The sequence below is a fragment of the Protopterus annectens genome, chromosome 13.part0 (assembly GCF_019279795.1).
Source record: "Protopterus annectens isolate FY-2018-M chromosome 13.part0, PAN1.0, whole genome shotgun sequence".
In the NCBI taxonomy this organism is placed as follows: Eukaryota; Metazoa; Chordata; order Ceratodontiformes; family Protopteridae; genus Protopterus; species Protopterus annectens.
Genome location: NC_056747.1, coordinates 98,105,828 through 98,131,896, shown reverse-complemented (window position 1 = coordinate 98,131,896; position 26,069 = coordinate 98,105,828). Strand labels below are relative to the sequence as shown.

Below are 26,069 nucleotides of genomic sequence, written 5' to 3'. Positions count from 1 at the left end.
CAGTCTTAATCCCTCTTAAAACTGGTGACTTTTGGAGAAAAAGAGGTGAATTGCACTTAATGACAATAATTATAGAGTTATAGACTTTTTATTTTTAGGAAATATACATTAATTCATATTCTCTTATTCTGTCAATGTCTCAAAATAATAGTACTAAAATTTTAAAATTCTACCTGATTATATTAGAATTTGTCCCCAATTCGTGTAGATCTGAGTGTGCATTAGTATGGACTATGTAGCATCTTTAACTGATAAACCAGTATATTTTAAGTGGCTTAACCCCTGTTTGACATTCTTCAACAACTTAACTCAAAATGTAAAAGCAGATATTTGAATGGCATACAGCAGGCTCACAGCTTATCTCACAGAAAGCAATACAGTGACAGAAATATTACATTGGTTCAGACAAGGATACATCACTGACATTCATAGATAAACAATGTTAGTATCACCGTTAATAAATATGAAGTGTCTGTTAAAAGAAATAACAGTAGAAGTTTAATAGGCAATAAATGTACCAAGAAAGCTAAATCAGAAGATAAAAAAGCGACTTGAATCATTCTAAAGGCAAAGATGAAAAGTGAGCATATTAAAATCAGGGTCATAAAAAAAAACAAAAAAAAAAACAAAAGTCTGCTTAAAACCACTATCTTGGCCTACACTGTCACATCCTCACAACAAGTGCTTTGACAAAGTCCATTCTGTAAGTGCAGTTTTTCTGAATTACTGCAAGGTATTTGACAGAGTGCATTAACCACCTCTCCCCTTTCTCTCATCCAGGCTGCAGGAGGAAGATGCCACTGCATAGTAATTCTCCTGGGTATAGTAACTTCCTAGCCAGGTGTCAGGTAACAGTTTCTAGTAGAATGGTCACATTTCCTCGTGGTCAGTGGTGACATACCTCAGGAATCTCCTCTGGGATCATTCTTATTTTTGTTTTCTGCAAATCACATGCATAGTGTCACGGATTACACTGATCTTTAATTAATTAATTAATTAAGCTAAAGACGTCAGAGATGATGGAAAAAAAACAGAATTTATGTGAAAACAAGACAACCATTTTCCCTGGTAAACAAATTCAGAGAAGTAAATAAATTAAATATACAGGATTATGCAAAGTAGAAACATGATGCATATGGACATATCACATCCAAACAAGTATTCAAACACTGATGATAACTCTATGTATAAAAAAAAATGCTGCAGCCCAAACAGTACTACTACCCAGACTTCTACATTAAAACCCACTTCCACATCCATGTTTACTGAAATGTAAAAAGTCTTAGCACTTTTGTCCTGATATTCACAAGACATCATCAGAGTGAAAAATCACCCATTGCTCCACCCTTTTATATATACACAAACTAACCAATCAACTTGCACATATTAGCATGTCATGAATAATCAAATAATCCAACAAATAAAATTGACAATAAACATTAATTAAATGGTAAATGTTTAAACAAATTACTTCACTGAGATGCTTGCTGGTTAATAAATAAATAATTTAAAGTATATAGAATGAATTATAAAATGAAACACATTATTAAAAAATGAATACTACATTTAAACTATACTGTGATAGCCTCTATCTTTAGGACACTAATTAGTAACAAGGAATCATTAATTCCAAGATTATCAGAGGCATTCAGCCTCAACTGCCAAATTAATTCCTTGAACTCTAATAATGCATCAAATCACCCATAAAAGCAGAGACCATAACTCTGTCAATAAAAAAATGCACATTTTTGAAATTAAAACACCTAGAACTATGTCTAAAAAGGCCATTTGTAGACTGACTTTTCTTGACATCATACAGATGTTTGTGGTTGTGTATGCTGGTCACTTTGTGTTTTTCACTTTGCTTTCCAAGTTGTACTTTTGTTGGTGTGGTTAAATGCTTATGTGGCTGTGGTGGTGAATATGATGCGGCAATACCGGACTCATTTAAAGTTTACAATTTGTCTAATGTACATATTACTGAAAGATGCATGTCATTAGCAGACGGGAGTTCCGCTGTGGCGACCCCTAACTGGGAAAAGCCGAAAGACACAACAACAATTGAAAGATGAATGTCTGTTTTTAAAAAAGGTTTTAAGTTCATTCCTAATTTTAAATTAGACATTGTTGATGCCGTTATACAATCAAAACTATATGTTAGGAATTTAAAAGTTTTGAAGGTGAGACACCCATGCTAGCTGATGAAGTCACTAATCTCAAGAGAAAAAGTAAAGTTATGCTCCCCCCCCCAACCTATGGATTTCTGTCTTCAAGAAGATCAGGAAATACCATTTTAGGAATATTTATAAACAGAAATATTTTTCATCTGATAATTTAACAAGAGAAGAAAGGGTGAATTTAAATTGTTTAATTTATGTTAGGCAGGTAAGGGTTATGAAACCAGACAAGGGTAACAGAATAATCAAAACCATTCATAATGACACTATTGAGATGTTTCAACTGTTATCCAAGGAAGCAACGTATAAGAGGATTTCAATAAGGGATATTAATATTGCCTGTGTTAAGTTAGATTTTCTTTCTTACTTGATTTGGTTTTACTGGGTGATATGGACCATCAGGGATGGGAATATTTGCAGGTGGCTAAAACTTTGATTGCATCAATATTTGGTATTCCAAAATAAATAAATCCTTACATGACCCCACCCCTGAGACCTATCCTTTCTGCCAAAGGTTCCAAGACAGAACCTTTTTTGTCAAATGCATTGATTTTTAAGTGCAAAGGCATTTTAGAATCAAAAGCATACATATTAAAATATTCCTGGCAATTGCTTGAGACCTTAAATAGAATGGAGTAAGATGAGAATATTTTGTTTATAACAGTTGATGTTGTAGATTTTCTGTATTTCCCCAGAAGTTAGGTATTGCTTGATTGATTTTTTTTTATGTGAACATACATTTATAGCTACATGAGATATACAGCTGATTACTTCGCTTTTTGATTTGACTTTTAATAATTGTATACATTTTGAGCGTGAATGGTTCCATCAAGTACCTGGAGTGGCTAAGAGCATTGCTTGCACCCCTTTTTATGATATAGTTTTAGCTATTTGGGAGGAAAAAGTATTTTTTATGCCAAAGTTCTCTTCATTAGTGCACGGTTACTTCAGATTTTTGGGCAACGTGTTAATTTCATGGAAATGTACAGTTGAATAATAGAAAACTTTTTACCCCAAATGGTAAAATCAACCACTTTTTTGAAATTCACATACACATTAAATGACATTATGACAAATTATTTGAATATCCCTCTAGAACAGGTGTGTCTCTAGGATGCTACTCCTCATGTATCTATAGACAAGACACTTTTTCCAATATGCATCATCATACAAGTTGCCATCCATTTCACCAATACAAGATAATAGTTAAAGGCCAGATGGTGTGGTTATCAAGGTTAATTTCTGATGACAACGTGTCTGATAAAGAGATTCATTTGTAAATTTGCATGTTTATCAAGAGAGGGTATCCCATAAATTTGTTAAATAATGTTTTGCACCTATTCTAAAGATTAATTTGTATTGAGATGAGAAACAATAAAACTCTGGATCTGTCCACCCCAGTATTTACCATTCCATATAACATGAATGTATTCAGATACATGAATATGATTAAATTAAACTGGAATCTTATATTTTCTGTTTAAGTCAAAAAATTGGTGGGATGATGCACAGATGATTGCATTTATTGAGGGGAAAAATACAAAAAAAAGATCTTGGAGAGGAATACTAAATAGACATATTAGCTTTGGCCAGGGTGTTATGAGGTAATGTTGGTTTTGTAAATGGTGTAGATTTACACGAGGATCCTTGCAAAGTAGCAGAGGATTCTGACAGAACCATTCCCTGCCCAGGGAGGTGTAATTTTACCACCACCTATGTAGTTTATCTTGCTAACTGCATCTCCTGTAATGCATTTTATGTGGGGGTGGGAAAGATAAATAGGAAATTAAAAGATAGAATTAGGAAACATCACAGAAAATTAACTTTCTTGGGTGGCATAAACCAGGGAACCTTGTTGGCTAGGCTTACTTAGGCCCTTGGGCTGATAGCCTAGTACTTACCTATGAACCTATGATATTAAGAAAAGTAAAATCTACAAATGCCCTTTTTAGACATAGTTCTGGACGTCTTAATTTCAAAAAGTTTACATGCTTTTGTTATTGACAGAGTTATGGTCTCTGATTTTACAGGCAATTTTAATATACTATTAGAGTTCCAGGAACTGGGTGGCCACGATGGTGCAATAGTTAGCATTGCCACCTCACAGCAAGAGGTTCTCTGGTTCGATTCTTGGCTGGGGTGCCTTGTGTGGAGTTTGCATGTCCTCAGTGTGGTCACGTGGGTTTTCTCTGGGTGCTCTGGTTTCGTCCCACATCCCAAAGACATGCTGTAGGTGGATAGGACACACTAAATTATCCCTAGGCATGTGTGCATGTCTGCCTTCTGCAGAAGGTTGGGTGCCCAGCTGGACACTCAATACTGTAAAAAAACTCCACTGCCAATCATGAGTGGACAGGTGATCCGCTGTGGAGACCCCTAACTGGGAAAAGCCAAAAGAAGATGAAGAAGAACTAGAGTTCCAGGAATTATTTTCACAGTTGAGGCTGAATGCCTCTGATAATCCTGGAATTAATGAGTCCTTGTCACTAATTAGTGTCCTAAAGAGTAAGGCTATTACAAAGCAGTTTGAATGTAATATTCATGTTTTTAATAACATACGGTGGATATAAAATGTGTATACATCCCTGTTAAAATGCCAGGTTTTTGTGATATAAAAAATGACACCACAATAAATCATTTCAAAACTTTTCCTACCTTTAATGTGACCTATAACCTGTACAATTTAATTAAAAAACAAATAAATATATTAAGGAAAAAATATAAAAAATAAAAAACGTACAATAAGTTGGTTGCATAAGTGTGCACACCCTTAAACTAATACTTTGTTGAAGCACCTTTTGATTTAATTATAGCATTCACAGTCTTCTTGGGTACACACCTGCCATCAATCAAAGAGACTCTGATTAACCCCAACTAAAGTTCAGCTGTCCAAGTAGGATTTTTATCAGTCAGAAGTATACAAAAAATTTCCACAGCATTGGATATACCATGGAACACATTTATTTATTTAACATTTGTTAACCGGGAAAGTCTGACTTGGAATGAAGCCAATTTTCAGTGGAGGCCCGGGGAGAAATGCTCCAGATGCATGTCTTTAAACATGGGAGGAAACCGGAGCACCACAAAGAAACCCACATGAAAGCAAGGAGGACATACAGACTCCACACAGAAGGCACCCCAGACGAGAATTGAACTGGGGAACCTCTTGCTGTGAGGTGGCAACACTAACACTGTGCTGTCCGATTGAAAACAGTCATCAAAAAGTGAAGAAAATATGGGACAACAGTGACATTGCAAAGAACTGGATGTTTCTCCAAAATTGATGAAAAGAAGAGATGAAAACTGGTCAGGGATGCTGCCAAGAGACCTACAGCAACACTGAAGGAGCTGCAGGAATTTCTGGCAAGTACTGGTTGTGTACTACATGTGACAGCAATCTCCTGTATTCTCCATATGTCTGGACTATGGAGTAGGGTTGCAAGATCAAAGCCTTTTCTAACAGAAAAACATCCAGGCCAGGCTAAAATTTGCAAAACAACAGATCTAGTCGCCCAACGGGATGTGGGAAAATGTGTTATGGTCTGATGGGACCAAAGTTGAACCTTTTGGTGACAATTTTGAAAGATACATTTGGCACAAAAACATTTTGCATCACCAAAAGAACACCATCCCCATGGTGAAGCATGGTGGTGGCAGTATCATGCTTTTGGGTTGCTTTTCTTCAGCTGGAGCTGGGGCTTTAGTCAAGGTGGAGGGAATTATGAACAGTTCCAAATACCATCACTTTTGGCCCAAAACCTTCAGGCATCTGCTAGAAAGCTGAAAATGAAGAGGAATTTAACTTTTCAACATGATGACCCCAAACATACATCCAAATCAACAAAAGAATGGCTTCACCAGAAGAAAATTAAAGTTTTGGAATGGTACAGCCAAAGTCCAGACCTAAATCCAATAGAAAATCTGTGGAGTGACCTGAAGAGGGCTGTGCACAAGAGATGCCCTCGCAATATGACAGATTTGGAGTTCTTTGGCAAGGAAGAGTGGGCAAATATAGCAAAGTCAAGATGTGCCATGCTGATAGACTCCTATCCAAGAAGACTGAATGCTGTAACTAAATCAAAAGGTACTTCAACAAAGTATTAGTTTAAGGATGTGCACACTTTTACAACCAGCATATTGTATGCTTTTTATTTTTTTATATTTTTTCCCTAACAGATTGTTTTTCAATTGAACTGTACAGATTATAGGTCACATTAAAGGTAGGAAAAGTTTTGAAATGATTTATTGTGGAATCATTTTTATATCACAAAAACCTGGCATTTTAACAGGGTTGTGTACACTTTTTATAAACACTGTATGCTTCATTTTATAAATCAATCCATATACTTATTTACTGATTTATTTATTAACCAACCAGCAGCATCCCAGTGAAGTAATTTGTTTTAACATTTAATATTTAATAGTTAGTTACTTTGTTGGATTATTTATGATTACTTATGACATGCTAAAATGTGCACTTTGGTTAGTTTGTGTATATAAAAGGATGGCGTAATGATCGATTTTCACTCTGATGAAGTCTTGTGAATATCAGAAGGAAAGTGTTAAGTCATTTTATATTTTATGTTGTAAAAAAGTATTTAGTTAATAAAGTTTGTGGTGGTATACACTGGTTGGTTTCCATGTTTTTCATTTTGTTTTCCAAGTTGTGCATTTTTTGGACTGGACTGGTTACCAGTGATGATGTATATGTTTGTTTACTTTTAATTTATACAGTATAGTGACTGCATTTGTACTGTGTTTATGGATGCATACAGTATATGTGCATTTACAAGTCACAATCAGGGATACATATGTTTTAGGACTGTAGGTAAGGGTGCCTTCAGGTTGTGTGTACATCTGTGCTTTGCACATGCACTATGAGTACATTTAAGTGCCATCAATATGGGGAGGGGGGTCAGGGGATCTTTAGTAGAAGGATGATGCACCAAGGATGGTCAGCTTCCAATGATGCACTAAGGACATTATTAATAAGATTAACATACACAGTGAACCAGTTAAAGATCATCAGCACAATCATTTGTTTGGGTGCACTCTTACTAGACAGATTAGCATGCCAGTTAGTTAAACTGACAGACGTATATGATATAGCAAAATAATATTTAATTTATTGGTTTATAGATTACTACTAGACTTGTGGATCATTTTAAGGCTAGCAGATTATCCCATGTGAGACTCAAACCCTGCATCTTGTGTTTATAAGGTAAAGACCTTGATTATGCCAACCCTCCCAACAGTATTGATGTAATTGGTAGACGTATCTGTACTTGAACCCAGGACCATGCATTTGTTTTTCTTTTTTTACATAATGTCTTGTACAGCTTCCTTGTCTTGATAATGCCATCTGCTCTATGGAGTGTGTGCTCGTGTGCTCATACTTGTTATTAAAGATATCAGGCTCACACTACAGTAGGCATACCAGAAGCAAATAGTTGGTTAACTAGCAACATGCCTGCCATTTATCCCTTTGGACCCAATTAACCTCATTGCATCTCACTTGCACCTTTTTCATTTCACCTCCAGTCACATTTAAGAATATGAAAACCTGTGTCCTTGAGGTGTACAAAATGTTGCACCCCCTTAAACTGTAGGCCATGGCTTACATAGGAGTTTAGGCATGGTTTAATAACTTTATTTCTACTTACAATTGGTTATTTACTGCTTCATACTTTTTTCTTATGTTTCAGACCTTTAATGAAAATAACCACATTTTTCATCTATTGATGTTTTACAACCACCCACATCTATATAATGCATATCTATACACACACACACACACACACACACACACACACACACACACACACACAGATATATATATATATATATATATATATATATATATATATATATATATGCTTACATATATACACACACACGCATTACATATACACATTACAGAGATTACTGTTTTGCACTATAATTTTTTTTTTTTTTTTTCCTTTTTAGGACAGAAAATTGGACTGATCGCAGAGAGAGAAAAACTCCGCCAAGAAATGAATGCTTTAAGGGAAAATAAGAATACAAGTGACATAATACTAAACAAAAAAGTTCAGAGTGCTGAATCAGCGAGGGAGAAGTGTCTTGAAAGGCTGATTAATCTGCGACAAGAAAAGGATGCTGTGGTGAGGGAGAATTCACAATGTGAAAGCAAATGCAGCTCGATGCTTGACAAATTTGAGCAACAAATTAGAACTATGGCCAATAACTTTGATGCCGCTATCAAAGGGGCTTTGTCAGACAATGTTCTTGTAGGAACAAATGAAGAACTCAAAATAAAGATGGAGAAAATCAAGGCAAACTGCACACCCGTTTCAAACGAACTCCATCAGCAAGTCAATAGCGTGTTAGTGAAAATGAAAGATACCATCAAAAATAGCGTAGCCGATAATGCCAAACTCAGCACAGAGAATATTAATCTGCAGGAGAAAATTAAGCAATGTGAGAAAAACAGGACTGCTACAGTGGAGGAGATGAAAAGAAAGATGACAGATTTTGAATTGTCAAAAGACAAAGAAGTCCAGAACGTGCTTCAAGAGAAAATGCAGTTAAGAAAAGAGAAAGATGAACTCGGCAAAAAGGTGGAGGAGAAACAAAAGCAGATTTTCATTCTTAATAATGCTTTTGAGGCACTCAATACTTCATTTATCAAATGCACCAAAACAATGGTAAGTGTCAACCTGATCTGTACATGCAAGCAATAATGCCCGACAGGGTGTGTGTCAATGTGTAATTAACAGCCGCCCGGGGGTGATGAGGCCCGACGTCACAGGCACCATCATCATCATGGCTCCACCATCCCAGATGAGAGTTTACATCCTTTTAAAAATGGCACAAATAAAATCTAGACACCCAACTGGACAATATCAGATATGATTAAGCTCTAGAACCGTGAATGCAGATTGTTCCAGTGTTGATCATATCATAAGTATGTGCCCAGCACCACAACAGGGTTAATTGTGGGTTGTCTGTGTGGGAATCCAATGAGTGTGAGGTTTTTCATTCTTTGGTGATGGAGGTTGGGAATCTTTAACCTATTACTTAGGCCTAATGAAAATATGGTAATAACATGTGCTCCAGTACTGGTGGATGTCTGAATGAACAGTGTTAATTTTAAGTATACAAGTAAGTCTCCCTACTCATAAAAATGATTTTTATTTTAGTATTTTTTTAATTCCAGTAGTGATCTTGCCACCAATCCTGTGGGACAGATATTACAATCGGCCACCATCCCAGTCTATGTATGAACATTTTCTTGCCTCCCCTAGTCAAATATCTTGTAAAATCAAATTGCAAACACTTAAGTACACGCATCTCTTTTTAAGATGTCATCGAATTAATATCCTAAAGTCTGGAGAAGCTGATGAGGGTGGGAAAAGTCTGCTTGCCTCTGGATTGCAGTTGAAGGCATGCCTCCACGAGGCTAGTAGGCCTTAAAGAGACCAGAGAGGGCAGACAAAGGCGCTTGCTTGCAAAGTTCAGCTGAGCCTTATTTGGTTTTACGTCACTTTCTGAATACATAACACACCCTGACTTAGTCCTTTTGCATGCTGAATCCTTCAGTGTCCTAAGACATGCTCAGGGAGAGGGGGAAGGAGGGGACAGTAGATGCATAGCAAAAACAGAACATTCCTTCCAGCCGCCTAGATGATTACCATGCAATGACTGGTTTAACCAGTCAGGATACAAATGAATGGAGGCATGAAAAACATCCAGATGGTTAGCAGATTTGGGGGCCAGAAATATATTACTATACAAATAAAAATAATATATAAAAATGTACTGCCCATTTGAGCTGTGCATTTCCATATTTAAACATTTCTATTGTGTCCTCCTCCCACATTCTTTCAGTAGTACTATGCTAGTTAAACTAGTAAATCTTTTTTATATGGCTTTTCATACAGGCTGGACATAGCTCTTGTTGCCTTTCTCTGAATAGCCTCTGGACTTTTTCTTCTGAAACGTGACCAGGAGGAGCACCCTTGTTATAAGCACCATTACTGACAAGATGTAGCAAAGCTCCGTTTTCTACTCAAGTGTCTACTTTTTCTGATTTTCTATCCACCACATACATTTAAGGTTTACTTTGCTTCCTTTTTGCTTTTAATTCCTTCTCTAATGTATTGATCTGCCATATCTGTTCTTGTCTGAAACGGTTATTCTTTGCCTCATCAAAACCTCTGCGTTTTAATTCGTTCTCTACCTACTTCTGCTTTAATTTGTCTCATCTGCTGTCCTACTTCTGTGTTTCCTAACATCTGCTTAACAGTGCATGTTTTTCCTAACCACTGATACCAATACAGTTGAGAACTATATATTTGTCTCAAATGCTGCCATCTGATTCTCTTTTTGTCTCTGTTCTTCATCCATGCCATCTTCATTCCTCCCTGCTGTTCTAAGACAATGAACTAAAAGTACACTCATCTAAAATGCGCAATACTCACCCTTAACTGAGTGCATGCTATAGTTACATTTTTGACTAGGTAAATAATTTGATGATCACTTGTTCCAAAAAAGCTGTCCAGTTACAAATGTGAGGTAGGACCATGTACCAGATGCCTGAGGCCTTCTCCTTGTAAGTTGTCAGAAATAATTTGCATTTGTGTACATCTGTACTGATGGTGCTACAATCAAATAATGGACATGTTAAGGCCCTTTATCACTCAACAACACATTAACATTTTCAGCAAATCAGTAAGTGTTATCAATTCATTTTTTTCCTCCTGAAGAAGGGGGATACGAATAAGCCAGCATAGCCTTTCCTTCTTGTATACATACATAAAGAGCTACATTATCTTCTCTGTGTCATAAACTGTGTAGACTGGCATGTCTATTTCCCTGACATGACTGTGTATATCAGACTTCTGCTATTGCCAACAACATTAGTAATCCATTGTTCTGTCATCAAAACCACACATGCAGCTCATTTTTGGCTGGAGTGCATTGAGCGGCATTCATTAGCTTCCAATTTTTGTTCTGTCCTGCCTTTTTTTATTCATCTGTGTATATTACATTGGTATTGCATTTTTTCCCAAACAAACACCGATGTCCTCAACCTTGGATCACTATTGGCATTTGGTAGAGTATGTCTACAGGTTCAGATGAAAGAAAATAGTCACTAGACAACTGGGCTATCTTTTGAGACATGATGTCTTGTTTTTATTCACCCCATCTGAAAAGATAATGGATACAATTTCTTTCTCCTGAAACTGCAAACTTTAACAGGGATGAGGGGTGGGGGCATAGCGTGGATTGGAAATATAAGCTTTTTTTCCCTCAACACTGAGAAAAGATGCATTTTTGCAGAGAAGGATAATGGAGGTCAATCTCAAGAAAAACCAGTCTGAAAGTGAGATCACATAACATTTTACTAAAGCTAGAAGAATCTCCTGATATATCACACCACTTTGTGATGCATTCATTTATAAACTAAATCAAAACCATGCATTGCAAATCATATTCTGAATTGCATTATTAATGACATATGTTGTAACCATACCACAACATTTATACAGCTAATATTTAATAAATAACTGCTATCAGAGCATTGTTTGAAATGTGCGTTTACTGAAAGTTGAGAAATCACAACAGCTTGGTGAAAAGTAAACACCTCCACATGCATTTGGATAGTAACACCAAACAAAGCATAATCCCTTCCAACTTGACAAGCCATGGAAGATGCTCACTTTTAATATTTATATTTACTACACATGTACTATGCCCATATATGGGCTACTCTAATACTTTATCATACTGCAGAAGTACTTAATTCAACATTTGAAGAGTATTAATTCTGACAATAATTTGTTTCGTTACCCTTTCTCTTTTAATTATCTGAAGAACCTCATCTGTTGCCCAGGGCAACTTTGTAGGTACCATAATGAAATGCTGACAGGATCTGGATCACATTAAAGAGGAGAATCCACATCTGCAATAAATGAACAGAATCTCAGAGCAAGGATTTTATTGCCTTTGTCTTTGGATGACAAGCTAAAGGATCAATACAGTTTGATATAACATCAGATAATGGTTAGTAATTCTTTAAGAGCTGTACATAGGCCGAGCCATCCATAGGGCATATTGCTCTCATCATCCAGACATTTTCAGTCATGGTTGTAGGAACTTATTTTGGGTCTGCCTGCAATCATGTGACTTTTCACCAAAAAAAAAAAAATAAATAGGTCTTGCAATGGATGTTAAACATCTTGTTAAAGTGCTCATTTTTATTATCCAGTCTGCGTGCTTTCATAATTTACTGCCCAGCTCCTCTGCCAGCATATATTATTGTCATGCAAAAAAGCCATCTGGCATATTTGTGTGTTGAGGTTCTTGCTCTGTACTGTCCCATGAACATTCAGTTTCAGTAAGCCCTGTCTTATACATCAAGTACTTGCACATAATAACTTTTCCATCAATAAGTCAGTGGCTGTAAGCACTGTATTGTGGAGTACAATAAAAACAGTAATGATATACATCAGGGTTAATAAGCAGTTTCTTAATTGTCTGAATAATTCTGTCTACTAATCCAATTTTAGGTGGATAATGCAGAACAGATGTGAAATATTTTAATACCGGTCAGCTTAACGCAAGTTGAAATGGTTTAAATAAGGTTAACTATTGGCCACAATCACTGACATTTTTCTTTTCACGTTTTTTGGCCTTTATGAAGCAGACCATCAGGTGCCACTGGTGCCTCTCAACCTGCTCCCCTGGACCTAATCCAAAAACAAAATTCTTCTGTTACTCAAGAGGAAACGGAGCCATCCCACTGCAGCAACATACTTGGCAGTCGTAGGAATTTATTTACTTAAATGCCTTACCCATTTTTCAGCCTCAACAACCAATGTGCAATGGCAAGTCCACTGCAGCTGAGACCATCTGTTGGGGTGCTGTCCCTGTATTCATACACAAGGGCATCCTTAGCCCCCAAGATTGAGTCAGTGTACAACAGTCATAAAAAATTAACATGAATTCAAAACTATGACAGAGGAGGCAAGACACAGATGTACATAAGAGTTTCTTGTAATGCATTTTGTACCATTTGACAAGCAACACAACTGTAGGTTAACATGTTTATGTATCAATTCCAAATCACAAAAGTATGGGCCAATGACCATCTTCAAATTACCCAAGTGCCCTTAATATAATTGTGCCTAAAAGTCTGTTATATAAGTTAGGGGAAAACTTGCAAGGCACACAAGAGGGTTTCTTTGCATATGAGTAACTTTTCTTTATGCAGGGTATTTTGAATTGGCTATTCTTTTAATGACAGTAGTCAATGCCTGAGACAATACCAGCTCAGTTATGGCTTTTGCAGGTACGTTTATTACTCAGCCACTGGACATGCAGCAATGACCTCCTGGACTATCTCATATAAGTTCCATGCTAGACAATGAAAGATACAAAGAAACTTTGTCATTTTGGACCACTTAAGTGCAGCCTAAACAAAATTAGAAATGTCAGCTCATGAGAGAAATGCAGTGCAAATAACACAGATACAGCGGTATCAGAGAATAACATAAGAAAGAAAATAACATCTGATATGCAAGAGGTAGTTCACAATACAAAAACACACAATACCCATTATCCAATGATAAATAATAAATACCCAACAAACCCCCATTCACCGTTAAGATAGAGAATAAATAGAGACTAGTGAATAGCAGCTGTTTAGTTACTGTATTGCACTTGTTAACATTAGACATGACTCAGTATAGCCATCATATTGTGTAATAGTAATACTAATAGTAATACTAATAGTAATACTGGCAGTAATTGCTCAGAGCAGCAGGATTAAATGAAAGATGTAATGAGATGTATCGGGTATTATGGTTGGTGTCCCAAGTTAATAAGTCTTACAGCTGCTGGATACAAACTTTTCCTGAATCTGGTAGTCCTACAGTGAAAGCTGCAGTACCTCCTTCCAGACGCAAGTTGTGAGAACAGTTGTGGGTTCAGAAGGATTGAATCAGATATAATTTTGCATGGTCTCTTTCTTGCTCTTGTAAAGAAAAGCTCCTGGATAGAAGGGAGGTTTGTGCCCATGATTTTCTCAGCCACCTTCACCACCCTCTGTAGTTTCTTCTTCTCAGCAGCTGTGCAGTTGCTGAACCATGCTATGAAGTTGCTAGTGAGGATGCTCTCGATAGCTCCCCTGTAAAAAGTGGTAAGAGCAGACAGTGGGAGCCTGGCCTTTTTGAGTTTTCTCAGGAGGTGAAGCCTGTGTTGAGCCTTTTTGACTATATGGTTAGTATTAACAGTCCAAGAGAAGTCCTCTGAATTGTGAAGGCCCAGGAACTTGGTTGTTTTGACCTTCTCTACCTCCCCTTTGATAGTGAATGGTTGGTGAAATGTTGCCTTTCTTCCGAAGTCCATAATAATTTCTTTGGTCTTATTAACATTCAGGTCCAGACTGTCATAGGTAGGTACTAGGCTATCAGCCCTGGGGCCTATAAAAGCCCAGCCAAAAAGGTACCCTGGCTTTTGCCATTCAAGAAAATTATTTTCCTGTGCCACTGTCGAGCAGAGCCACAGAGGTGATCCCCGGGGTGAATTTCCTATTTCCCATCCAATCATCAAGATTTTTCTTGAAAAGTGCTAATGAGGAGCTTTGTTTGATAAAGATAGGTAGTTTGTTCCAGAGTATGGGAAGTCTCTGGGACAGGAATCTATCCCTCCAGCATGTTCTGTTTATTGTGGTGACAAGGTTTAGGTCCCTAGAGCATGTAACTCAGAGGGATTGGGATTTCTTTAAGTGGAGCATGTCCAACAGCTCTGCTTTTGACATAGCTTTGTATGTTAGGCAGAGATCACCTCTGAGTAGGCGATATGCGACGGAGTAAAGCTGGAGTTTTTTTAGATGGTCTGTGTAGGGCATCTGTTTGAGGCCAGTAATCCTCTTTGTGAGGTATTTCTGCGGCCTTTCCAGTTGTTGTAGATGTCTTGTGAGGTACATACCAAAAGGGGCGTTGTACTCTATAATTGGTCTAATGAGTGATGAGTAGAGGGGAACAATGACCTCTTTTTTTCTGGATGAGAAACCTTTTGTGATGAGGTGTGCCACGTAGAAGGATTTCCTGACTACTGTGTCGATGTGATTATCAAAGGAGAGACTACTGTCCATCTGTGTCCCAAGGTCTCTTATCACACTTTCGGTGTTAAGTATACTGCCACCTATGTTGTAGTTCATGGGTACAGAGTTTTTACCAAAGGGGATGACAATGCACTTTTTGGCATTGAGCTTGAGGCCAAGGCTTTGACACCAGGCATCTGTCTCAGTGAGGCCCTTTTGTAGGATGTCCACATCGTTAGGAGTTTCAATTATGGCTCCTAGTTTGCAGTCATCTGCAAACTTCATTAGCCAAAGACCTTCTGTGTTTGGTATCTACTTCACTGAAGTACAGGCTAACAGGAGAGGACCCAGGACTGAACCCTGTGTACTCCACTTGTCACTGGTCTGAAGTCTGATTTGGAGTCTGTTACTTTCATAGTGTGGGTTCTGTCAGTGAGCCAGTTGGCAACCAATCTTGTGACATATGGATTTATACCTAGTTTAGTGAGTTTATCTATAATTCCAGAGTGGAAGATTGTGTTGAAAGCCTTGGCAAGATCTAGATAGGCTGTGTGAACCTCCTTACCCTTGTCTACAGCTTTGGTGACTGCTTCAAAGAAATCTATCAGGTTTAGGACACATGATCTGCCTTTTACAAACCCAAACTGGGTGGGATCCAGAGTTTGCAGATTACCAATGTCTTTGTTTATAAGTTCCATGATGATACATTCCATGACCTTGCAGACCAGGCTTGTCAGGCTAATGGGACAGTAGTTCCCGGGGTCTGTGGTGACTCCCCCCTTGTGGAGTGGGATAACCATTGCTGTGTGCCATTCAGCAGGCACAAAGCCTGAGGTGAGGCTATGACTGAACATGGTACTTAGGTGGGGTGCCAGTTTATTCTGTACTTCATGTAGAACTCAGCCTGGGATGTTGTCTGGTCCCATGGATGCTGTGTTCTTGGCTTTGGAGAGTGTGGTTTTTAACCTGTTCAGCCGTGATTACAGGAACTTTGCATTCTTCCGGTATAGAGATGGGCTCTTTAGGGGGTGAGAGGGGGGTAAAGTTAGCACTGAACCTATCTGCCAGGATGTTGTCAATATCAGTTGGGTCTGTATATTTAGTGCCATTGTGCTGTAACTCAGAGCAGATCAGAGTGTTGCCATTGAGATTCTTGACATAGCTATAGAATGCTTTGTGGCTGTCTTTAAAATCAGTGGCGATTTTGTTTTTGTAACTAGCTTTGGAGGATTTTATCAGGGATCGCAGCTTCTTACTGAGGCTGACCAGGGAGCTCCTCCACTCGTGGGATTTTACTCTCTTTTGCAAGAGTTTCTTCCTTCTATTGTACAGTTTGTTTATGGCAGGGGACCACCAGATTGGCTTCCTTTTTTTGGAGGATAGCATCTTGGTTCTGTTTGGGATAGCATGATCCATGCACTCATGTAAGTGCTTATAAAGTGTAATTGTGTAGGATTCAGTAGTAGTAACTATATTGTCTATCTGCATGGGTGTCACAAAGTTCACCACTTCTGTCTTAAGAAGCATGAAGTTGGCTTTGGAGAAATTTTTTACAATGGTTTCCTTAATGGGGGGTGGAGGCAGGATGTGGATATCTGGGGTAATTAGCTTATGGTCGGATCAGACCAATGAGGCGTTGACTTCAGGTGTGGAACACCGGTCACTCATATTGGTAATGACTAGATCTAGGATATTGTTGCCCCTGGTGGGGGTGTGGATAAGTTGATCCAGGGCATTGGAGTTTATGAATTCCAGAAAGCGTTGAGCAAAGGAGTTGGTACATGAGTAGTTTTCCCAGTTAATGGTGGGGTAGTTGAAATCGCCCATTGTTAGGGTGTTTGGTTGAACCCTAATATTTTCCAGTACATCAAGAAAAGAGGAGTGGGAATCCTGGGGCATGGCGGGTGATCTGTAGAAAGCTACAATTTGGATTGTAGTTTTGCCCAGAGTTAGTTGCACTTGGATAACCTTGAATGCATTATGCTGAGCAACTAGCCTGGAGGTGTGGATATCCTTAATGAATATGGACACACCTCTGCCTTTGGTGTTCCGGTCCAGGTTACATGGCCGAAAAGTGTGGTATGAGTTATAGCCTGGTAGTGCAGGGGTGCTCTCTGGAGCCTTGAACCAGGTCTTAGTCACTGCACAGATATCGATGTTCTCCATTTTAAGAAGTGCCTCGAGTCAGTGCATTTTGAGATTTACACTTCTAGCACTGAGTAGCATCACACTCAGTTTTTGCTTGCCTGTTCCTGTTACGGTGGTGAATTTGTCATTTGAACCTTGCCTAAAAAAAGGCACTATAGGAGCAGCAAGAACCTTAGCCAGTATCCGGAATCCCAGGGGTGACAGGTGCAGGCCATCTCTGGCAAAGCATTGTGGTCTGTCGACCATATCATCCCAGGCAGACAGATACTGGATCCCTTTAGAATGGCACCAGAAGCTTAGCCAATTGTTGAAGTCAATCATTTTGTCCTTGTACTGCGGCATCATTCTGGGTGATGGCAGAATGTTACTCAGGGCTAGTGTCATACCTGCCTGGGCTACAAGATTGGAGAGCTCTTCCACGTCTCTTTTCATGTAGTCCAGAGAGGTACGTCTCAGGTCGTTCACACCAACATTGACAATGACAGAGTCATATTTGTACTTGTTGTGGAGTGACCTGAGTGTGTGGGTTATGTAGCAGATCCTGGCACCCGACAGGCAGCGGACAGTAACCTTCTCCTTGTTTAGCCTGGTGAGTGGGACATCAGTGTGCCTGACTATAGAGTCGCTTGTCACACCAGGCAATCAAAGTGTTCACCTCATCCATGTAGTTATGTTCATCTCCACCACTAATGAGACCCACGACTGCGGTATCATCAGCAAATTTTATAATATGGTTTAAGTTATATTTTCTAGTACAGTCATGGGTGAGGATGGTGAAAAGCAAGGGGCTGAGCACACAACCTTAGGGAATGCAGGTATTCAGGACTGTGCGTTGAGAGGTGGTTTCCAGCGCATGTCCATTGGAATCTACCAATCAGAAAGTCAAGAGTCCAGTTAGAAAGGTCCTTGTTTGTCCACAGTTTCACAAGCTTATCCTCCAGTTGCACTGGTATCACAGTGTTAAATGCAGAACTGAAGTCGATGTACAGCAGTCTTACATAGTTGTTCCTCCCTTTTAGGTGTTTTAGTGCAAGGGGAAGTGAGATTGATATTGTATCTTCACTCCTTTGCCCGGTATGCAGACTGGAGTGGATCAAAGAACTTAGGCAGATCCGCAGACAGAAGTTTCTTCACAAATCTCTCAAAGTACTTCATAACATTTGAGGTTAAAGCAACTGGACTGAAGTCATTGAGGCAGGTAGGGTTGGGTTTCTTCTGAAATGGGACAATACTAGTTTCCTTGAAATCCGAGGGTACTTTCTCCATAGCAAGGGATGAGTTGAAGATGTTTGTCAGTACCCGACATAACAGATCAGCACACCCCTTCAACACCTTGCTAGGTAGCTGTATGTTATCTGGTCCAGCAGCCTTCCTAGGATTCACCTTCTTAAGCTGAAGTCTCGCCTCCTCGGAGTTTAAGGTGAGCACTAGCTCGTTGTCAGCGTTTGTTTTGGAAGGTACAGTGGGGTTCTCCTCAAATCTGCCAAAGGAGGAGTTCAGTTCATTTACAAATTCCAAGATGTCATCACATTGGGCTGTTTTGGTCTTATAGTCCATGAGCTGCTGCATCCTCTCTGCCATAGGCTTCTTGGGTCTCTTGTGTCTTGAAGCGGATCGGAATTTTCCTTCCATACTCCCTCTCTTTGCCTTTTTAATGCCCTTTTTCAGATTTGACCTGGCCACCTTTAACCTTTCTTTGTCATTTGCCTTGAAGGCTGTGTTTCTTTATCTCAGTAGCTCGAAGACATTCCTGGTGAGCCAGGGCTTCTGATTAGCTCTAATAGTAATGGCTTTAGTGGTGGTTTTATCCTCCACACATTTATTTATGTAGGCAAGAACTGATTCGGTATAGATGTCTATGTCTAAATGGAGATTGTGTGTAGCTGCTTCTTTGAAGACCTCCCAGCAAGTCATATTGAAACAGTCCTGAAGGCAATCCATGGAACCCTCCTGCCAGACTCTGATCTGCTTAGTTATTTTTTTCTCTGATCAAAGCCATCTTACAAGTAGGCAAAAGCAGGATGGCAGTGTGATCAGAGTTGTTTATGTTGGGGTGTTTCAAAGCTTTAAAGGCTCCTTTAATATTGCTGTAAGCTTTGTCTAAGGTATTCTACCCCTCTGGTGGGGAAATCCACATACTGATAAAAATGGGGTAGCATCTCCTTAAGCTCAGCTCTATAGAAATCACCCGCTATCACATGTGTAAATTCTGCATTTCTGCCTTGTAGCTCACAAATAATATCATGGAGTTTATTTTGAGCTTCAGTGATGTTAGCACTGGGGGAATATACACTGCTGTGACATATATCCCACTGATTTTCCTTGGTACATAGATAGGTCTGCATTCTAGTGTCAATATTTCCACATCTTTGGAGCAGTATGACTGAATCAGCTTACAGTCTTTGCACCACCTGTTACTAACATAGATGCATATAATACCACCACCTTTAAATTTACCACTCTGTGTTTTACATCTATCTGCCCTAAAGAGAGTTAGCCCATCTAGGTTCATAGCAGTGTCAAAGTTACTATGTAGCCAAGTTTCAGAGAGAATGAACAAAAAGTGTCCCTCAACTTATTTCTTGTGAGCTCTATTCTCAGATAGCCCATCTTATTATCCAGTGAGCAAACATTTGCAAGTAATACTGAAGGTAATGCAGTCCTGTGGGGGGTTCTCTTCAGTTTAGCAGCAGCTCTGCCTCTGCGGCCTCTCTTTCTACTTCCTTCACATCTTTTTCTTTTGTAGCTGTTTCAGAGCATTCCAGAACCATCCCTATGAAGTTTCAGAGCTCTGATGGCATTCCTGCAGACAGAAATTCAAATCAGCAGCTTGTTCTAGTAATCCTTTCAATTTCCAGTAATTTCCTTCTGGTATAAGTAAATGTATCCACATAAAAATATCAGGAAGGTGAAGCAGGAATAAACATTTCTCCCTGATGAGCTACAAAGTTGCAGCCTCCCAGGGCGCTGCCATTTTTTTTCTCATAATTATTGAATCCAACAGAACTAAGCATGACAGTAGTACTAAGTAAGTATATTACTATAAATGTACCCAGTACTGTAACTATGCTACCATGGCCACAACAGATAAAATTTTCGTTGGTCAGAAATGGACACTAGTGGCTGATGAGCCATTTATCAATGTAAATATCTTACTCTCAGAAATGCTGATTACATTTCAGATGAAGGACCTTTGCCATTTTGGCCAGAATCTCCTTTAGCCTTCATCAAAGACCTTGAAACAAACATGGTAGGCCTCATTGGAAATGCATGAAATCAGAGTAGGACCATGTGCCAACTTAAAAGTAAGGAAGGATCAAAGTGTGCTAGCTGATTGGCCAATATTATGATTCCAGTGTCCATTAAGAAAGCTCATTCACATAATCAATGGTTTGGTAAAACTTGTAGCACTGGTTCATCACTTATGTGTGACCACATTGCAACAGGAGTGCTTTCAGCACAGGCTTTCATCTTGCATTGTGATTTGCACAGTCCATCTTTATCAAAGACTTCTCAATAAACAATTTCCTTTCTAAAAAGATGGTATTGCCATTGTTGGGGGAAAAAATTCTCTTTAACAAGAGTGATCCACAAACTTTTTGGGTGATTGTCATTCATATCTGCTATCAGGATTTTATTAAGCAAGCACTGCATATTTTGATCACCCAGTAAAATGGATCTGTCACACATCTGACACATTCACAGCTTTCCAAAAACAAGATTTGCTGTACTGAAAGAAAGAATTTATGCATGCTAATGCTAAAAATTTGCATAAATGCTTTTTCCAACTATGCAGGTACATTGGTGTTAATTCAGTCTTACTAAAGCATATCTACTATTCAGTATTCAAAGAAACATTCAGTTTGTGGTAACAGATATTGTACTTTACATGGTACAGGCATAAATGTAACCCTGAAATCCTCAAAAAGGAACACGTCCTGAATCCCCTCTACTGAGCACTGAGTATGGGCATATCCCAGTCACTCCCTTCTGATTAGACAGTATTCCTGTATTTCCAGCTTTGGAACCAACATTTCCAAGTGGGAATGCACATAGCCAACAGTGGATGAATTCTGGGGGAATTTAAGATAATTATTTGACTCACATTTTGTTCTGGCCTCTTGACAGTTGATCACCTCCACTTCCTAATAACAGACTCATTTTGTTTCTGCTAATACATCTAACAGTTTTCCTGCCACTTCAAGTTAAGCATCCATATTACATTTTAAGAGTAAAGTGAAGGTAGATTTGGAGATTCAGCTACAAAAACAGAAGAACAGAACAAGGAAGCCAAAATGGAAAGACAGAGATGCAAACAGAAATAAAAGTTGATAAAAGAGGAAGGAAGTGATCAGCATGGGGCACTCAGTCAGATGACAGAGACAGATAACACTAGACATGACTTCAGGAAGACATGAGGGGGTGTGGGGAACAATTTAAAGTGCAGCAAAGGAAAGGATTCATCCAGAACAGACAGAGAAAAGAGCAGGGATTTGGGGAAGGAAATGGGGGAAGTTTTCAACTGGGAGATGGTGGCAGGGAACAAGAACATGACATGAGAGCCAGTCTTGGCAAAGAGAAGAAGGTTTTAGTGACTGAATACTCAGTCATTAACAGGTTTAAGGTTCTTGGCATGTGAGAAAGGAGATAATAGATTTTAGTAGAATTAGTGAGATATGGAAAAATGTGAACAAACTGATAAAGGGAGGGTGGGGTTAACACACAAACCATGTTCCATATGGGCAGTGTGTAAACTCTATAAATATGTACATATACCCCCACCCCCCACACTAGCTAGCAGGCTTTTCTATTCCTCTACTCCATCCATCTCCTTGACTTCCTAACTGTTTAATATAAATGACACTCCCTGCCATACCTCTTAACTGTACCAAATTCCTCCGTATTTCCCAGTTTTGGGCTCAAAATAATAGCGTGCCACAAATCCCTGACTGGCCCCTTTAAATCCTGATTTCAGCATGCAGACAAGGGAGCTTGAATCAGACTTGATCGCTATTCATGAAGTTAATTAAGTTTACATCTTACCCAGCTAGCAGACAATGCTCCCTGAAGATTACAACTTCAAGTGTTATCAGAAGAACTTCTGAAACAATATCTTTCCTTGAAGTGTTTATCATTTTCAGACATGATCTGAGATATACCAGGATATTTATACTTTTAAGAGGACCCACTTCATGTTGAGTTTTGTTCAGAGTTAGTTGCACTTGGATAACCTTGAATGCATTATGCTGAGCAACTAGCCTGGAGGTGTGGATATCCTTAATGAATATGGACACAACTCCGCCTTTGGTGTCCCGGTCCAGGTTACATGGCCGAAAAGTGTGGTATGAGTTATAGCCTGGTAGTGCAGGGGTGCTCTCTGGAGCCTTGAACCAGGTCTCAGTCACTGCACAGATATCGATGTTCTCCATTTTAAGGAGTGCCTCGAATCAGTGCATTTTGAGATTTAGACTTCTAGTATTGAGTAGCATTACACTCAGTTTTTGCTTGCCTGTTCCTGTTACAGTGGTGAATTTGTCATTTGAACCTTGCCTAAAAAAGGCACTATAGGATCTGTGAGATCTTAATTTCTGAATCACATTGTTTCTATCACAACTACTGATCTATGTTTTTCCAGTATTGTAGTAAAGCAGTTTACTCTTGTCAGGGAATTGTGTATATACACCTTGTTTGTCTGCTTGCAAGGACAGGTGATCTTTAAGCAATGAGAACACCCCACATACACATTGCTGTGTTCATTGAAGAGTTAAGAAGAGGCTGTACTTAATGGGAAATGCACTACAAAAGTAAATGAGCATTGCTCTTCATGCCAATCTTTGCCTGAAATGCTTTTATTCTAGTTATGCCCTACAAATGGGCAAAAATCTAACAGAAGTCACAATGTATGTAGCAAGGGTGTTCTGAATAAAACCCTAGTTAATGTACAAGTTGGGTACCAGGCAACCCCCCCCCCCAAAAAAAAACACACACACATGCACATGTTGAAACGGACAGATTTTTGACAGTTATGATATTTAAGAGTTTTCTGATTTACATGTTAATTTTAATATTACAGTTTCATAATTTATGTTAAGCAGCTTTTTCAAACCTAAAAAGGTGCATATTAAGCTATCTAGCATCAGAACATGTTTGTTAGTTAAACGTTCATTTTTTATGTAGAATATGTGGCTGCCACAAGAATCTGCTTTTAGAACATTACTATTCTGCCTCTGTCAACAACTTACCATTAGAACGACCTAATCCCAAATTAGTTATGGGTCATACTGTAGTGTGTTAACCCCTATCTAAGTTCACTCAATCTTGAGTATTCACTACTTGATCGACAAGCAATGTTGGTGTGGAGTCATTGAAATACTGTCCATCTCCACAAACTGTACTGAACTGCATTTGAGTTTCCAGCTTTATATACTTCAGCAAATGCCTGCTAATGCAAAACATGTTTTCCTGCCTCCTTTCTAATTTTATAGGAGTAATAATTAAAAATGAGTCAATGTCTTTGGAATGTGGGAGGAAACCCAAGTGACCACGGGGAGGACATGCAATGACAGCTTTAGGAAGGGGGGGGGGTAGAAGAATAAATTCTGTGCAGTAATGCATGCAGACAGCATTTTTATCAACTGTTCCAAATTTGAGCTCAAACGTTTAGCTGCCACTCCTAAAACTGTATTCTTATTACTATTATTATTTGAGAAAAAGTGGTGGATTGGTCAGTCAGTAAATAGTGAAAATCATCACTAAATACTGTAATCACTGCAGCTACATATTTATTTTACTTAAGAAAATGCATATTAATTCACATCCTCCTTTTCTATCAACATCTTAAGTTAACAGGGCCTGTATTTAAGAAAAGTGTCCCTTAATTTGGGGTCTTATTTATTTATTTTTTTAACCAATATCTTGAGTTAAAAGAGATGAGAGTTGTACGATAGTTTGTTACGTGCAAGTAGGGCTGAACTCCAGAGCTGAAAGGCAGGTCTTAAACAAGGAGCCACAGAGCTGCCCAAGTGGGTGGTTGGTACCCACCCTCTTTTTCCCCCCTGTAATACTTAAATCTTGGCCCTCTTTACCTAGAATAGTATTCTGCTGGTATGCAGCACAAACGAGTATTGTAAGAGCTCTGCAAGCAAAATTAAGAAGTTATATACTCACCATAACGTTCTATCTGAGTAGGTAACCTTCATTTGTCTGCTACCTTTGGGATTCAGATCTGAGACGGCAATCTTTCATAGCTTATATCCGAGCTCCTAGCTCCTCCCCTTCACCCATAATCCCCTGCCAACCCTGACTGACCTCAGATCAAGTTTGCCCATAACCAAAAAGGCTGAGAAGGGAGAATAACTACCTTCCCTAAAGGGCAGAGTAAAACCTCTGACCAAAGAACATCCGAAGGTCAGGGGGAAGGAGGGTGGGATGGTTGCAGACAAATGAAGGTTACCTACTCAGATGGAATGTTATGGTGAGTACATAACTTCTTAATCTGAAGTAGTTAACTTCATTTGTCAGCAACCTTTGGGACAGAGTCCCCAGCTACCTGGATCTTGGCTGGCCTTCATGGAAGGATGTTCCGGAGCACTGCAGAGCCAAAGGATGCTCTCCCTCTGGAGATAATATCCAACTTATAGTGGTTGATAAAGGTATGAGGTGAAGCCCAAGTGGCTGCTGAACAAACATCATCCAGGGGTACTCTAGACCGAAAGACAGCAGAAGTAGACATGGACTGAGTAGAGTGGGCACGGACTCCCAGAGGTGCGGGCCTGCCAGAAGTTTCATAAACCAAAAGGATGCATTGCAAGATCCACCTCGACAAGGTGACCTTCAACACAGGTTTACCTAGGTTAAATTTGGCAAAGGAGATGAACAACTGGTCGGATTGTCTATGACCAGCCGTTCTATGAATGTAAAAACGTAGCTGTCCATGCACATCTAAAGAATGTAGTTTGTATTCTCCTTTGTTCTGGTATTCAGGAAAGAAGACTGGCAGGTTAATGGATTGGTTAATATTTGCCTCGGAAGGAATGAGGGATTGGTCCTGAGGTAAACCCTATCCTTGTGGAAGGTCAAGTAAGGAGGTTTGACACATAGGGCTTGAAGTTCAGAGACCCTCCTAGCCGAAGTAATAGCGACGAGAAAGGCAGTTTTCTATGATAAATGTTTGAGATCAGCTGAAGCTGCAGGTTCAAAGGGGAGAGCTGCTAAGGCCTGAAGTACTAAAGTCAAATCCCAGGGAGGCACTACTTCCTTTACTGGGGGCCTGAGTAGGAAGGTGCCCTTCAAAAAGGTCTTACATAACTTAGTGGTAATTAATGGGACCAGTTCATGTCCCACGTGGTAATGAGAGATAGCTGCTAGTTGAACTTTGACTGTGGAACAACTAGCCCCCTGATGAAAAAGCCCTGAAAGGAAATGGCAGGCAACGGAGCTGTGAAAGGATCCAGGTTCTGACGCTTCACCCAAATAGCGAAACATCTCCATTTACTACTAAAGACTTTCCTAGTAGAAGGCTCGTGAGCTGCTACTAGGATAGCTGTAACTGGGGACGAGATACCAGGAGTCCTAGCTACGAGTGGAACTGGACCAACCAAGCCGTAAGCTTGAGGTTGACCAGGTTCGGGACTGGGAGACCTAGGGGGTGGGAA

At 39.2% G+C, this 26,069-nt stretch overlaps 1 protein-coding gene across 1 annotated transcript in view; it reads left to right on the top strand.

The window, feature by feature from the left end:
* The window catches only part of LOC122817617 (plasmalemma vesicle associated protein), a 169,363-nt gene that overhangs the window by 57,591 nt on the left and 85,703 nt on the right, over positions 1 to 26,069 (top strand). Inside the window, exon 3 of the mRNA XM_044090662.1 lies at positions 8,145 to 8,863. Within this exon, the coding sequence (XP_043946597.1) occupies positions 8,145 to 8,863 (719 nt within the window). The remainder of the gene's footprint in view (positions 1 to 8,144; positions 8,864 to 26,069) is intronic.